Genomic DNA, 14,052 nt, shown 5'->3' with positions numbered 1-14,052 from the left:
CCCAAGGGGTAAGTATAACGAAAGACACATGGTAAAACATTATATACTGCAGAAATCAAGTTTATTTGCAAGTTAATGAGTGCATGTCAAAAGATATTGAGGCAGCAAAGCAGAATAACCATTTGATAAGAGACATCCCTGCACAAGCAATAGGGAAAATGGCAATAAATCGCAGATTTTTCCAGCAGATGAAGCATATGCCCCTTTTCAGCTACCAACTTGATCTTCTTTATGAGATGCAGATGGCTGTGGGAGTTTTTAAAGAAATTTCAGGCGAGCAAGAAGAAGGCAGTCCTGACCAGGAGACTTCCAGCCTTTGACCTTTCCAGTGAGGGCATATTTTTCAGAATCGATTAGACAAGTTGGTGCCACAGGCTGAGCGAGAAGGGATGCAGGTTGTTCTGGGAGCACCGCTGGGCCGAGGAGCACAAGGTGGGGGAGGACAGTTTGCAGGCGTTGCACATGGATTGCAAGGGAGTCTGAAGGAGAAAAAGCCATTTGGGCAAAGTTAAATTGAGAAGAAGAAAGAATATCCCAGGAATCTATGTGGAAAAAATCTTACCATTTAAAGTCCTTCGTGATCTGGTTCCAACTCTTCCCACCCTGATTTGATTTTATTCTTTCCCAGCCCTGGGTCAAACACCAACCATTCTATCATCCACCCTTATGAAGAGTGATCTATGGGTTGTCCCCCAAGCTGGGAATGCTTTCTTCTCCTTGTCTTAGAACTGAGAGGTAAAGCATTCCAACAAGATCTCATGTTCAGGGACTCCACTCCTCCTTTCCTAAAAATGCTTTCCTTCCTAATAGAAAGGCATATTCAAAAGTAGAATGGAAATGGGGTGAAGAGAAGGTCCCCCAGTCTTCGTAAGACATGAGGTAATTTCATTCTTTTTAGAAAGTTTTGAATAAAATAGGTCCATTTCGCCCCCTTATCTCCACATCAACCTGTTTTCCTCAAGAATCTGGCAAACAGATGCCCTTTTCTGAGGCAAGTGGCCATTTTATACATTTAATCCATAATCCAACCTTCTCTCTCACAGATTGATGGAACAAATATATACAAAGCAGATCAATGAGCTTCCCATCCTTAAGCCCCTCTGTTTTTTTTTAACTAAGGGATGTCCATGACCTTCATGTAAGCACCCATCTCAGAAATTACCAGCATCCTACTTACTTGCAGTCCTCGCTCTCCAACAGATTTCGGTAGGTGGAGATCTCACACTCCAGCCGGGCTTTGACATCCAGAAGCACCTGGTACTCGTGGTTCTGCCTCTCGAGGTCAGCTCGGATCTCAGCCAGCTGCTCCTCCACATTACTGATCAGATACTGCATCTGGGCCAGCTCAGTGCTGTAGCGAGCCTCAGATTCACACAAGGAGTTTTCCAAACAGTCTTTCTGAAATGAGAAGCACCAAGATAATCATGGAACAATGGCCCTAGACAAGCAACTCCTCAGAAACTCAGGAGACAGTGCACACAGGGCCTGGAACATAAAAGGCACTTAGTTATTGAATTAGATGAAACAATTAAATTGAATTGAATTGCTCATGACCTAATACATTCAGAAATTCCTCCAGCTTAATAACATATTAAATTTAAATTTAGAAAATTTTTGACGAGGCCATCTCCAAAGATCTAAAGAAAAATGACCATCTGAATAAGAGTCTCCCCATACTATCAAAAGTCTTCTCAATGTGACCTCTTCTTCTCATAAAGGAACAGCGGCTAGTGTTTAAGAAAAGATTAAGGTCGGGCTTGGGACTAAACATGACAATAAATCCACCAGAACCCACTCTTATCATGATTGGAGGAACTATCGTGCAATGGAAAGAGTGATAAATATGGAGTCTAAGGAGATAAGCAGTGTGGTGCAGAGGAAGGGGCATTGGCTTTGAAGTCAGAGGACCTGGTTCTAATCCCAGCTCTATCCCTTACTACTTGTGGGGCATTGGACAAGCACCTTTATCTCTTGGGACCTCAGACCCTTCATCTACAAAATGGGGAGACCTATGAATTCCTTTCTGTAAACCTACAGTGCTATAATTTCTTCAGTAGTACACATTGAACATTTTCATCTTGATGAAAGAAAAAAGGCCTTCTTCACACATAGGGCTGTTGGAGATTATTGGAACATCAGATGCTAGTTTGGCAGAGTGCTAAATTGTTTGCATATCTATACATGACTGCAATTTTTTTTTGTTTTACTTTGCCTTCTCAATGAGTAAGGGAAGGGGAAGAGAAGGAGAGAGAATTTAGAATTGAAAATAAAATAAAATTGAATCAAACTGGAAGAGTACAAAGAATGGAGGAAGAGACTCACCATTTTGTGCTGAGCCTGGCGTTCAATTTCCAGAGCATTCACCGAACATCTTAGTTCCAAGAGCTCAGATTGGCAGCACTGTAGCTCCTCTGAACAGGACATCTCCTGCAGGCTGATACCCTCACTCTGAAAGAGTCAAGGCACAAGGACTAAGTCAGTTTTGGTCACCCCTGGGAAGGCATCAGCCACCTCCCAACCAGTGAACCCCACTGCCCTCACCTGAGCGAGGAACCACTGCTCCACATCGTTTCGGTTGGTCTCCACCATGGCCTCATACTGGCACCTCATCTCACCCAGCACTCGGTTAAGGTCCACAGGTGGGGCTGAGTCAAGCTCAATGTGGAGCTTGTCTCCCAACTGGCACTGTAGGTTGTGGACCTCCTAGAGAGGCAGAAAAACAGAATGCTCAGTTTAAGAAAGATCATTCTCTTTAAAGCATCCTCTCCTGCCTCCTGAGGGCAGGATGGAAGACAGAAAAATCTCCCTGAGGCAGAAGAACCTTTTGCCAGTATCAGTGATAGGAAGAACTGCTCAAGCACATTCTAAGAGCTGAGTTAGAACATTTAGAGTCAGTTATAACCAAACTCAGCATAAATTGTTGCTCCAATTCAAATCCAGTACATTTGGAGTAAAAATGCTCTAAAGAGTCTCTCTGAGAACAGAGATCCAAAGAGTCTAATGAGACTTTCAGTCAAGTGCAGTTGTAAGAACTCAAGTTCTCTACCTCTAGGATTCTCCTCCCTACACCCCACTCCCTGCACTCAATACTACGCCTGGCCCGACCCCTTTGTTTCTGTGGCCAGACCTGCTCATGGTTGCTCTTGAGAGAAAATTGCTCTTCCTTCAGGGACTCAACCTGGGCTTCCAGGTCACATTTGGCCAGGGTTAACCCATCCATGAGCTTGTTCATCCCACACATGTCAGCTTCCACCAGCTTGCGCAGGGACAGTTCACTTTCATGCCTTGAAAGAATAGGAAAAATGTTAGAAAGGAGCAAGAGTGAGTAAACCAAACCAGGATCAGACTAGAACCCACTGGAAGCAAAGCTCATTAAAGGACTAGATCAGAAGCTTCTTAAGCACAGGAACAATGTCTTATTTATCTTTGTATTCCCTTCACCATGCTTTCCCACATATCTGTGCCTTTTATTTGTATTTAATAAGTGTTTGTTGAATTTTACCAAATCTTTGATTGCTTAAATTTTCTAAGGTTTAGAAGGGGCCTCTTTAAGTAAATATTTCCGTCTTCTTTCCTGTTGGTTTGTTCACTCATGACACCTTGGGGTTCTAATAATGAGTTCTCTCTCTACATGTTTCTACTGAAGATCAGTGGACCTTAGGTTCCTTTTTAAATTCGGGAACTAATCCTGCTCAGCTTATGTCTAAAATGATCTCATTTTGCCTCTCTGATAAGCACACATAAAAGAATGTGGTATTATGGGTAGGATGATGGGCCTTAGAGTTCAGGAGGACCTGAGCTCAAGTCCTTCCTCAGGAACCTAGTCATACTTATATGACCAGAGAGAGCTCATTTAACTTCTTAATGCTTCCAGCCAACTCTCTAAGATTATAAATTTCAGATGAGTGACTAACTTGTTACCAGTGGAGGGAATTTCTAATCTATCTACCTTTATAGCATAACCATTCCATACAAAACACATACAAACATGCATGTCTTCTAACTCAGAAGAATACATCTTAGCAACTTAGACCACACATCTGCTTGATATAAGACTTTCTTCTTCCCCATCATTTGAAGACTCAATCTCCAATATCAGTACCAGCCTAGTATAGAAAATAAAGATCTAGCTTCAAAACCAGAAGATCCTGGTTATGTATTCTGGCTGTGCAATCCTAGGCAAGTCACTTAATTTCTCAGTGATCCAGGAGACTCTCTAAAGCTATAAAGTTGCAGAGAAGGTACCAATCTGCAATCTGCAATAGCAGAAGGACTTTGCTCAGCTAGGAATTTACTGCATAAATGAAATAACAGATGTCAATTCCTAATGATATCCCTGTTTCTAATACTAGACTGTTGAAGGGGGTGAAGGGGATTTGCTGAAGAGAGTAAAGAGTATAGAGGAGTGGGCAGTTCTAAGACCCAATTCTGCCAGACTTACTTGATTCTAAAGTCATCAGCAGCCAGTTTGGCATTGTCCACTTGTATAACCAGTCGGGTATTCTCAGCCTTGGTACAAAGAATCTAAGAGAAAACAATGAGATATTTCAATTGGCATCCTTTAGAGGCCACCTATATGCAATGGTTTATCCCATAATGTCCCAAAACATGATGAAAATATATAAAGCTAGATATGTACCTCTTAGTAAATACACTTTCCAGAAGAATATGTAGCCCTCTGATGCTCTTTTCAAAACCTCTGCCTCTGTTCCGGATCTTATTTTCTTACAGTATGGAAGCTAAGGTATCATCATACTATGCAACTATGGGAAATGTGGTTTCCCAAAAGGAACAAGTCCATTCTCCTTACATCTTAATTCAAAGGCTCTGGGTTTTAGTTTTGCCTTTTGAGGCTCTGATTTTTCTGTAACATTCCCTTTAGGTCAGATTTTGGACACTAGATGCTATAGAAGCACCTAATTGATACAGTAGATTTAGAAAACTGGCTGTAGAGTCAAAAAGGTCTGAGTTCATATCTATCCTCAGATACTTATTGGCTCTGTGGTCCTGGACAAGTTACTTAAACTCTGTCCACCACAGTTCCTCAACTGAGGTTATCCTCCAATGAGGATAATAGCATCTACCTCACAAGGTTGATAAGAGGATCAAAAGAGATAATATTTATAAAGCATTTAACACAATGCTTGGTCCATAGTAGGCACTTAATAAATTCTTACTCCTTCCTTCCTATAAAATATTACCTTTTGTTGTAGTTCCTCGATTGTCCTGAAGTAGGACTGGTAATCTGGGCACACAAAGGATTCATGGCATTTGCTCCATTCTTGAATCTTGGTCTCCAGCTCTGCATTCTCTTGCTCCAATTGACGCACCTTCTCCAGGTAGTTGGCCAGGCGGTCATTCAGAAACTGCATGGTCTCCTTCTCGTGACCATTCAAGAAGCCTTCGCCATAATTTCCGCAGTTCCCAATGTTGGCAGGGATGTTTAAGGTTCCGGGTAAGGGACAGGCTGACTGGCAGCTGTTTGGCAGACAGAGGCTGGGTCGGCCCAGAGAGGTGGTTCCAACCCGGACTCGGTTGTTGTGAGCCATAGCTGCAGAAAAGCACATGGAGGCAGCTTTGACATCTGCCCCAGGTCTGCCACCAACGTCAATGGAAGAGACGATGTTTGTTACTCCAGGAACCTTGCTGCCCAGAGGATAGGAAGATGATGTGCGGATAATGTTGGAAGTCATGGTTGCAAGTGCTGGAGTTGGAGAGATGTTTCAGGTGAGATGGATAGGCCAAGCTGCCACAGTCTGAAGATCTCCTTCCATCCCAGGTCTTTTATACCTGTTTCAGGTGGGTGTTGGCTCCACTCACAGATCTCTTTTCCCTTGGTGATCTGTCTATTGTCAAACAATCATCCTATTAGTCAGTTATTGAGTACACTGTTTATTAAGAGTTCCTCACCTCATTAAAGAAATTTTTACTCACCTAAGGCTGTGAGATGGGGGCAGGGGGGTGCAGAAATGGGGGAATGGGAGAGCAGGGAGTAAAAGAATCTTTTTTTAAAAAAGATTCACATTGTTCTACAAAGAACAAATCTTTCCATTTTTCTTGTGAGCTGGACAGCTCTCACTAAGTGATTTGCATAAATCTCCTACCTGAGATTTTTCTTTTATTTGCCTTATAACATGAGTTTTTTAGGTTTCCTTATTTTTGAAATGTACAGATCTCCCCACATTTTGGGATTCCCAGGCTGTGATTACTTGGTGGATTCCAAACATCTTATCAATAGGGAAAGTTGAGTAGTATGGCCAGGTTTGACAGCAGTACTGGAAGATGCCAGAGCATCTGACTATTAAAAGTCTACCATTGTCTCTTAACCCTGCCATTGTCTAGTCCCTACTACTCTTCTGCCTTGGAAGCAATACACAGAATTGATTCTAAGATGGAAAGTAAGGTGTTTTGTTGGGTGGGGGGTGGGGGGAGGGGGTAAGTCTACTATTGATTCTTCTCCCATAAGTTGCTTAAGTTTCAGACTTTCATTAAGGGGAATAAAGTACACAAATTGCCAGTGAAATTGGTAGTTGGAAATATCTAGTCACAGAGGAAGGAATGAGCTGGGGAAGGGGGAGCTTTTAAACAGAGTTTCTTGAGAACATTGTTCCCATAACAGTAAATGGTAGAAAGGGGAAAATATATTTTAACCAAGGTAGAGTAAGCTCAAGAAGTCTCTGAAAAACTTGCTCCCTAGAGTGTTTGTTACATTATTTACCTCAAAACAAAACTCTTTGGCATACAAAGAAAGAAGATAACAGAGGACCTTGGCAAGAGTTAAGGAGATGAAGAGATGTGGATATCAGTTATGAAAAGATTAGTATGAGGGGCAGATAGATAGCTTAGTAGATAAAGAGGCAGGTCTGGAGTTGAGAAGACTTGGATTCAAACTTGACTTTAGACACTTCCTATCTCTCTGTGACCTTGGGCAAGTCATTTTACTCTAGTTGCCTAACCCTTACTGCTCTTCTGCCTTGGAACTGATAGTATCACTTCTAAGACAAAAGGTAAGAAAAAGAAAGGAAGGAAGGAAGAGAGAGATAGGAAGAAAGAAAGAGAAGAAGGAAGGAAGGAAGGAAGGAAGGAAGGAAGGAAGGAAGGAAGGAAGGAAGGAAGGAAGGAAGGAAGGAAGGCAGGCATTGTCAACAGGAGATTGAAATGGAGGGGTTTACCACCTTTCCCCAATTTAGGAAACTAAGTCCTGCTCCATCTTCCTTTTCAACTCCTTTTAATGCTTTGTCTTTTTCCATTAGAAGTGTAAACTTCCTGAAGGCAGGAACTGTCTTTCTGTTTATATTTGCTTCTATTTATATTGCTTAGCATAGAGCATAATGTATAATAAATTCTTTAAATAAAATAATTGTCTTATTGTATTAAACTTTATGGTTATTTCAGATTTTGGAAAGATCTGAATGTTTTGGAAATAAGGATGGTATTACTCTAAGAACCTTTGTCACAAAGCAAGAAGAAAATCATGTGTCCAAAATGTAAGAGTTAGGCAAATGACCAATACTAGCAAGAGCTGTCCTCTGCTGTTGCTGGGAATGTGATACAGAAGTTCTCTTCTCAAAGTTATGAAGAACTTTGAAGGTACCTCAGAGCTTAAACGAAGAGACTAAACAAGGCATAAAAATGAAACGTGAGCCAGTCTCCATAAGAGTTAAGCATGAGTCAATTTTAGGTTCATTTGGGGGAAATGTGGAGTATTAGGACTAAATAAGCACTTAAGCAGAGGTTCAATACCTTCTTTGTATCCTGGATCCATTTGGCCATCTTGGGAAACTTAAAGGCTCTTTCTCAGAACAGTGCTTAGACAAATAAAAGAAAATGCATGAAACTGCCAAAATAAACCAACTACATTGAAACATAGTTATTGTGTGTTTGTTTTTTTTAATTCTTGGGCCCCCAAGTTAATACTTACACCAAAGGGATTAAGATCACTGCCTAAATTTGAATTGCTTGAGAAGCCCATTCTTAGTCAAGAAGGGTTCAGTGTCAGTCCACGGGGTCGTTTGCCTATGAGTAATTCTTTGTAGTAGCTCACTTCAGAAGCAGATTGCTTAGAAAGCCCATTCTTAGAGTCCTCTGCTTATAATTTGAATCTGTCCCATCTTCAAACATGCCTTTGTTGATCTACACAGCCCCGAGGTGAGTTTCCCTATAAACTTTAGGATTCAGCAATTAAAAGTGTTTCCTTTGATTTGCTAAATAGGATACTTCTGTGGACCTAATTGACTGCCCATAATAATTTCACTTGCTAATCCAATGCTTCCTCCCAGGCCAGGACCAAACAGCACATCTTACTTCATAAACATCATTGCCCTTTGTGTCTGTAAGGTGACTCTTCCCCCAAGGGACGGGTCTGACACGGGATGGAGGATTTGATGAGGTTTAAACTCAAAGACTGTTTTGCATAATAATACAGCCACTGCAGGCTGCTTGGTGAAGAACTGATACTCAGTTGATTAGCCTCCTCCTCAAAGGAATGGCCAGGTAGTGACTGGCTACAGGAAATACAGCTGACCTGTGTAGGGTGGACCCAAAGACAGACCACACCCAAGAGTTCCTCTTTCCCTACTCCCCCACAGCAACCCTTTAAAAGGATCACTTTGGGACTGGAGAATTGCAGAATGGCATCTGTAAGAGATGGGAGTGTAACCTGTCTCGGTCCAAAAGGATACCTGTGTGTCTCTGCATCTCTTAGTTCCTAAATGTAGGAATTTTATCTCTAGGGAGAAGGTGAAGACCTAGTTCATCCTTATATCCAGAATGTTCTATGATAGACCCATAGATTACAGCTAGAAGAGACCCAAATTGTCATAGTCTGCCTTTAAAAAAATAAGGAAACTGAAATATGAGAAAGTGACAATAAGTCATAAAAACTAGGTAGAATTAGGAAGATGAGGTCTTAAGAAGAAATAAAGTTAGTCATTCCTGGAGTTCATCTCAGTTTTGTGGGAAAGAAGAAAAGCTGGTTCCTTTCAAATCAAATGGGAGTTTAACCTCTGATTATATAGAAATCCATTGGTTTCACTATAGCAGCATTGGCAAAATATTGGCATGAGTGCTGAGCTGGCACTGGGGGAGCTGCTCCATTCCCCCTCTTCCCCACACCGGGGGACATTTTTTTTTGCATGTCCCACCCTTCTGTACAGCTACCCAAAGGGTAATGCGGGGGGCTCATAGGCGGCTTGAAGTTGCAGGTTGGGCATGCAGACATGAAGAACTTCACCAATGCTGCACTATATCAATGCTCTTTCCTGTCTTATACTTCTGCACCAGAATATATACTCTCTGTGTACTGAGACATGTTTTTTTTCTTTAATCTAGGTCATCAGAAATCAGATAAAGGAAATGGACATCTAAAATTCATCAAGAAATACTTGAAAATACCAAGTACGGCTTTTCTCCAAGCAACATGAGGAAATGAAGAGTCTTAAGGAGGTCTATGCCCAAGCTGCTCACTTCCCTTGCAAGTTCCCTAAAAGCAAGATTATTTCCTTTTTTTCTCTTTGTATCCTCAATGCCTAGATTCCAAAAGCAGAACAAATCAATGCTTCTTGATTTGACTTAACTTGAGTTGAATTCAGTCCAATCAAATTGAATTGAACTAAACTAAATTGCATTGAATTAATGGTTGGAACCATCACATTGTGTAATTAGAATTTGGCTCCCCAAGACTCTAAATCCCAGTTTCCCATGTTGCTTCTCACATTAGGTGCTAACGTAGGGAGAATATATTTTGAGTGTAGCCTCACCTCTCACTCTTTTGGCAGAAATGTAGTTTGAAGAGGTTGGGTGATTGCCAGGCCAGGAGAATTTTACTCACATCTTATTTATTTAGGCTTTTTCTTTTGTTTTTTGTTTCTTCTACCTCAAATGATTATTAATAAATCTTATAAAATATAATACATGGAGTTATTGGATTAATTTTAAATCTAACAATATGGATGACCAGAGTTGACCTCCACCATTAGCTATTCAGACTTTTTCTGTCCTTTTGGTTCCCCAGGTAATAAAAACTGAACCAAAATTCTCTCTGTGGTCCATGCCAAAATTCTAAAAATTTGAAATTTCCGAAATCCTCAATTTCTGAATTCTGAAAATCTTATTATGTCCATTGAGAAAAGAGTTCTGTTGTTTGTTTATTTTGAGTTCAATACTCTTAAGCCCCACATGGCTCCACCTCAACCAAAACCTAAAAACCACTTGCTTCCTCTAGCTAACTATGGATGTTATTATTCCATGGATTCACTGGCTATTATTTACTGGACAGAACAACTGACTTCCCAAACAAGTGGGCTTTGAAGTCAATGAAATAGGAAGCTTTCTTCACTTCCTTCCAGGGAATGTTAATGAGTATCAGGAATCCTGGATCACTGAGACAGTAAGTAATCTGTGTCTTCCATCACAAAGTTTGTGCTTGGAAGTTTCTAAATGAGGTTAATTCTCTGGAGCTTGAATAGAGTTGGCCATTTGGTGGTATCCAGCTCAAGTGCTGGACTTGGAGTCACAAAAACGTAGGTTCAAATGGTGCCTCCGGCTCTCTTCTCTGAGCCTCATTTCCTTCATCTTTAAAATGAATGGGCTGAATTCAAAAACCCCCTAAGGTCTTCTCCGTGTCTAAATCTATGATTCTAGAGTCTTGGGGAGATGAAGAAGATATAGAATTTCTCATTCAGCCTTCATAGTGTTATAAAAAAGAACTAATCTGTAAGCTTATTATCAGATTTATAAGCATTTATTAGTAAGGAGAGAGAAGTAGAGGGAGAGAAAAAGGTTCCAGCCTTTCCAACTTTAGGGATAGATCTGATTCTCCATTTAGCCGGATCAGGCCAGTTCTTGCCAGAGATTTTTAAATAAGATAAAGAGTGGGATGGGGAGGGGGGGGAGGGGAAGCTGAGTGGCTCAGTGGATTGAGAGCCAGGCCTAGAGAAGGGAAATCCTAAATTCAAATCTGGCCTCAGACACTTCCCAGGTATATCCCTGGGCAAGTCACTTAACCCCCCATTTTGCCTAGCCCTTACCACTCTTCTGCCTTGGAACTAATGCATAGTATTAATTCTAAGGCAGAAGGTAAGGGTTTAACCATTTTTTTAAGAAAAAAAGAAAGAGAGCAAAACCCCAGGGACCATTTGTGCAAAGGTGGAAGCAAAAAGACCCCCTCTCTGCTGCCTGAACTCATTTTAAACTGAACACGCTTCGCCCTCCATGGCCATGTTGCATTGGGAGACACCCAGGTTGACAGGGAACCCAGACATAGAGCCATCAGACCTGCCAGGTGATTCTGTGTCTTCTGTGCCCTGCCACTAGGGTGCTCGGGATCCAAGTCCCCTAAATCATTCACTTAACACAATAGAAATGTCTCAATTTTTTTCAGAGATTGGTAAATAATAAGGATAATGCAGAAAAATAAGTCTCATTTTAATAATAATAATGGGCATTTCTATTGTAAGAGTTAAATTAAAGTTCAATACTTGAAGTATTATATTTATAAAGTTTATTATCTGAGAAAATAGAACCATGTGACTAAGTTTTCTACCTGCTCAAAATGCTTGCTCCACCAAAGCCACCAACAGGAAGGAAAAAGAGGGGTAGACTCCACCCAATTTATGTCCTGTCTATGAGAGCATGTAACAACAGGAAGTGAGTGGGGTTCTGGGAATCACAGTTTTGCTGGAGACAGCAGTCCCACTGGGGATCATAGTTTTTAGGGTAACAGATTCAAATTATACTATCATGCTTTTATTACATGTTTTATTTAAGCCTCATAACCATCCCATGAGGTTAGTATTACAGGTGCTAATATACCCATTCTATAGATGAAGAAACTAAAACAGCATTGGTGACTTGTCAGCCATTAAAAATACTAGTAGGCTTCAGGAAGACTAAAAACAAATCAAAAGATCCCATATATACCCAAATATTCACTGTTGCACTCTTTGTAATATCAAAAATCTAGAAAAAGTGAATGCCCATTAATTTAGGAGTGACTGAACAAATTGTGACATATTAATATTAGTGGCCCATAGGAAACAATAAATAGGAGATATTAGAGAAACAGGGAGAATTATTAGATATATAGAGTTTTACAAAGATGAGAAGGAAATCTTAGAGAGAAGAGAGGAAAGGCAGGTCGATGCAGATATGGACAGAACTTCCATGTTTGTGTACATTTCTTCAGATACGAATGCTCTAACTGAGAAAGTAATACCATCCTTTTCCCACAAAGCTATCTCAAACAGTTGTCACCAATATCCAGAGATAAAGTGGTGGCTCAAACACTGGTATATTAGTACAGCAAAGAAAGTAGCACAGCTAGACCGTTAGTGCAGAGAGAAGAAAATACAAACTTTTTTTTTGCAACCAGCAAATCGCCATCATCATCGTCACTTGCATTTGTATAGCCCTTAAAGGTTTGCAAAGCCCTTTACAAATATAATTTCACTTGATCCTCAAAACAACCCTGGGAGGTAGGAACTTTTATTACCTCCATTTTAGAGATAAGGAAACTGAGGCAGATAAAAGTTGAGACTTGCTCAAGGTCTTCTAGCTAGTAAGTGTCTGAGATTGGTTTTGAACTTAGGTCTTCCAGATTCCAGCTAGTGCTCTATCCACTGAGGCACCTACAAGAAAGTAATTCCAACACTTGCCCTAACCCAGTACACTTGTAATTCTGCCAGGGTTACAAAGTAAGTAAAGTAAGACCCTGGGACAGCCAGAGCCCTGTATCATGTCAGGTTGATATTTTTCTATAAAGAAAGAATTTAATAAATGTATGTTACCTAACAGGCTGTGTCCTAGGGTCCAAGGGTCATTAAAGGCACAGGCATTAAATAATTCATTAGTTAATTGATGAAAAACCATTTTTCAAATGTGTTCTATGCACAAAACACAGTACTAAGTGCTAGAGATACAAATAGAAAACAAATACAGTCTTTGGGGCTTGGGGGAGCAAGGCTCTGGCTGTTTTCACCTAGATCAAAGGAAGGTAGTGGTCAGTGTGATGGCATGGCCTGATCCATCTGGTACAAGCCACCTTCTATTTCTTTCTCAAGAAGCCTTATTCTTTCATCCAGATTATCTTGCTTGCCTCATTACTGGCAGTTCATTTCATCACGGCAAAGATGTCAGGCCCATTCTCCATAAGAACTGACCCCATCAACCCTTGGACACTGCAAGACCATATTGTGGACATACATAGATATGGCTGTTTCCTTGATTAACTCTCACATTTTGACGTCCTTCTTAGTCATATAGTTTAGGCCACAGATAATAAAGATACCAAAAAAAAATTGTAGGTTCATAGTCTTGGATTAAGAGCTGGAGGAAGCCTGAGTGATCATCCAGTACTACACTTTCTTCTTTGTACAGATATGGAAACTAAGATCCAAAAAGTTTAGGTGAGTGTACCAAAATTATTCACAGAATAAATAGGAGAGCCAGACTCTGAACCCAGGTTCTCTGATTCCAAATCCAATGCACTTTTCATTGCTTTGTACAAGATCACTAACATTGAATATTTAAAGGACTGCCATATTAAAAAAAGAATAGACTTCCTCTGTTTGACCTCCAGAGATCAGAAATAGAAACAGGAGGTGGAGAGAGACAGACTTCAACTAGTTTTCAGAAAATATATCCTAAAAATAAGGACTGTCCAAAACTGGAATAGGCTGCTTTAGGTGCTAGTGAGTTTCCCTTCACTGGAAGTCTACAAATGAAGACTGGGTAAACAGGAAAGGTTATGGGAAGTTGGGAAAAGATCCTTATTCTACTATAGACTGAGTAAGAAAGTCTCTAAGGTGCCTCCCAGCTCTAAGATTCTATGATTATGTGAATTGGAAGGGGCAGAGACTAAAATCAGAGAGGCAGTTTTGGAATCTATTTCAAAGAACAGGAAAAAAGATAATAAGGGATCACGCTCAAAGGGCTATAAAAGAATGCCTGCCCTTTGATCCAGCTATACCATTGTTGGGTTTGTACCCCAAAGAGATCATAGATAAACAGACTTGTACGAAAATATTCATAGCTGCGCTTTTTGTGGTGGCAACA

General features: G+C 40.6%; 1 protein-coding gene across 1 annotated transcript; it reads right to left on the bottom strand.

Annotated features, from left to right (window-relative positions):
- Window positions 1-343: 343 nt before the first annotated feature.
- On the bottom strand, window positions 344-5,693 carry LOC123247561 (keratin, type I cuticular Ha8-like). The gene is made up of 7 exons (XM_044676489.1): window positions 5,202-5,693; window positions 4,442-4,524; window positions 3,128-3,284; window positions 2,542-2,703; window positions 2,323-2,448; window positions 1,178-1,398; window positions 344-479 (listed from the first exon to the last, which is right to left on the bottom strand). The coding sequence occupies exons 1-7, from the start codon at window positions 5,691-5,693 to the stop codon at window positions 344-346; spliced, it is 1,377 nt and encodes a 458-aa protein (XP_044532424.1).
- Between the last annotated feature and the right edge of the window lie 8,359 nt (window positions 5,694-14,052).

The sequence above is a fragment of the Gracilinanus agilis genome, chromosome 4 (genome assembly GCF_016433145.1).
Source record: "Gracilinanus agilis isolate LMUSP501 chromosome 4, AgileGrace, whole genome shotgun sequence".
Taxonomy (NCBI): domain Eukaryota; kingdom Metazoa; phylum Chordata; class Mammalia; order Didelphimorphia; family Didelphidae; genus Gracilinanus; species Gracilinanus agilis.
The sequence above is the reverse complement of the archived record's forward strand: the minus strand, read 5'-3'. Positions and strand labels throughout refer to the sequence as shown.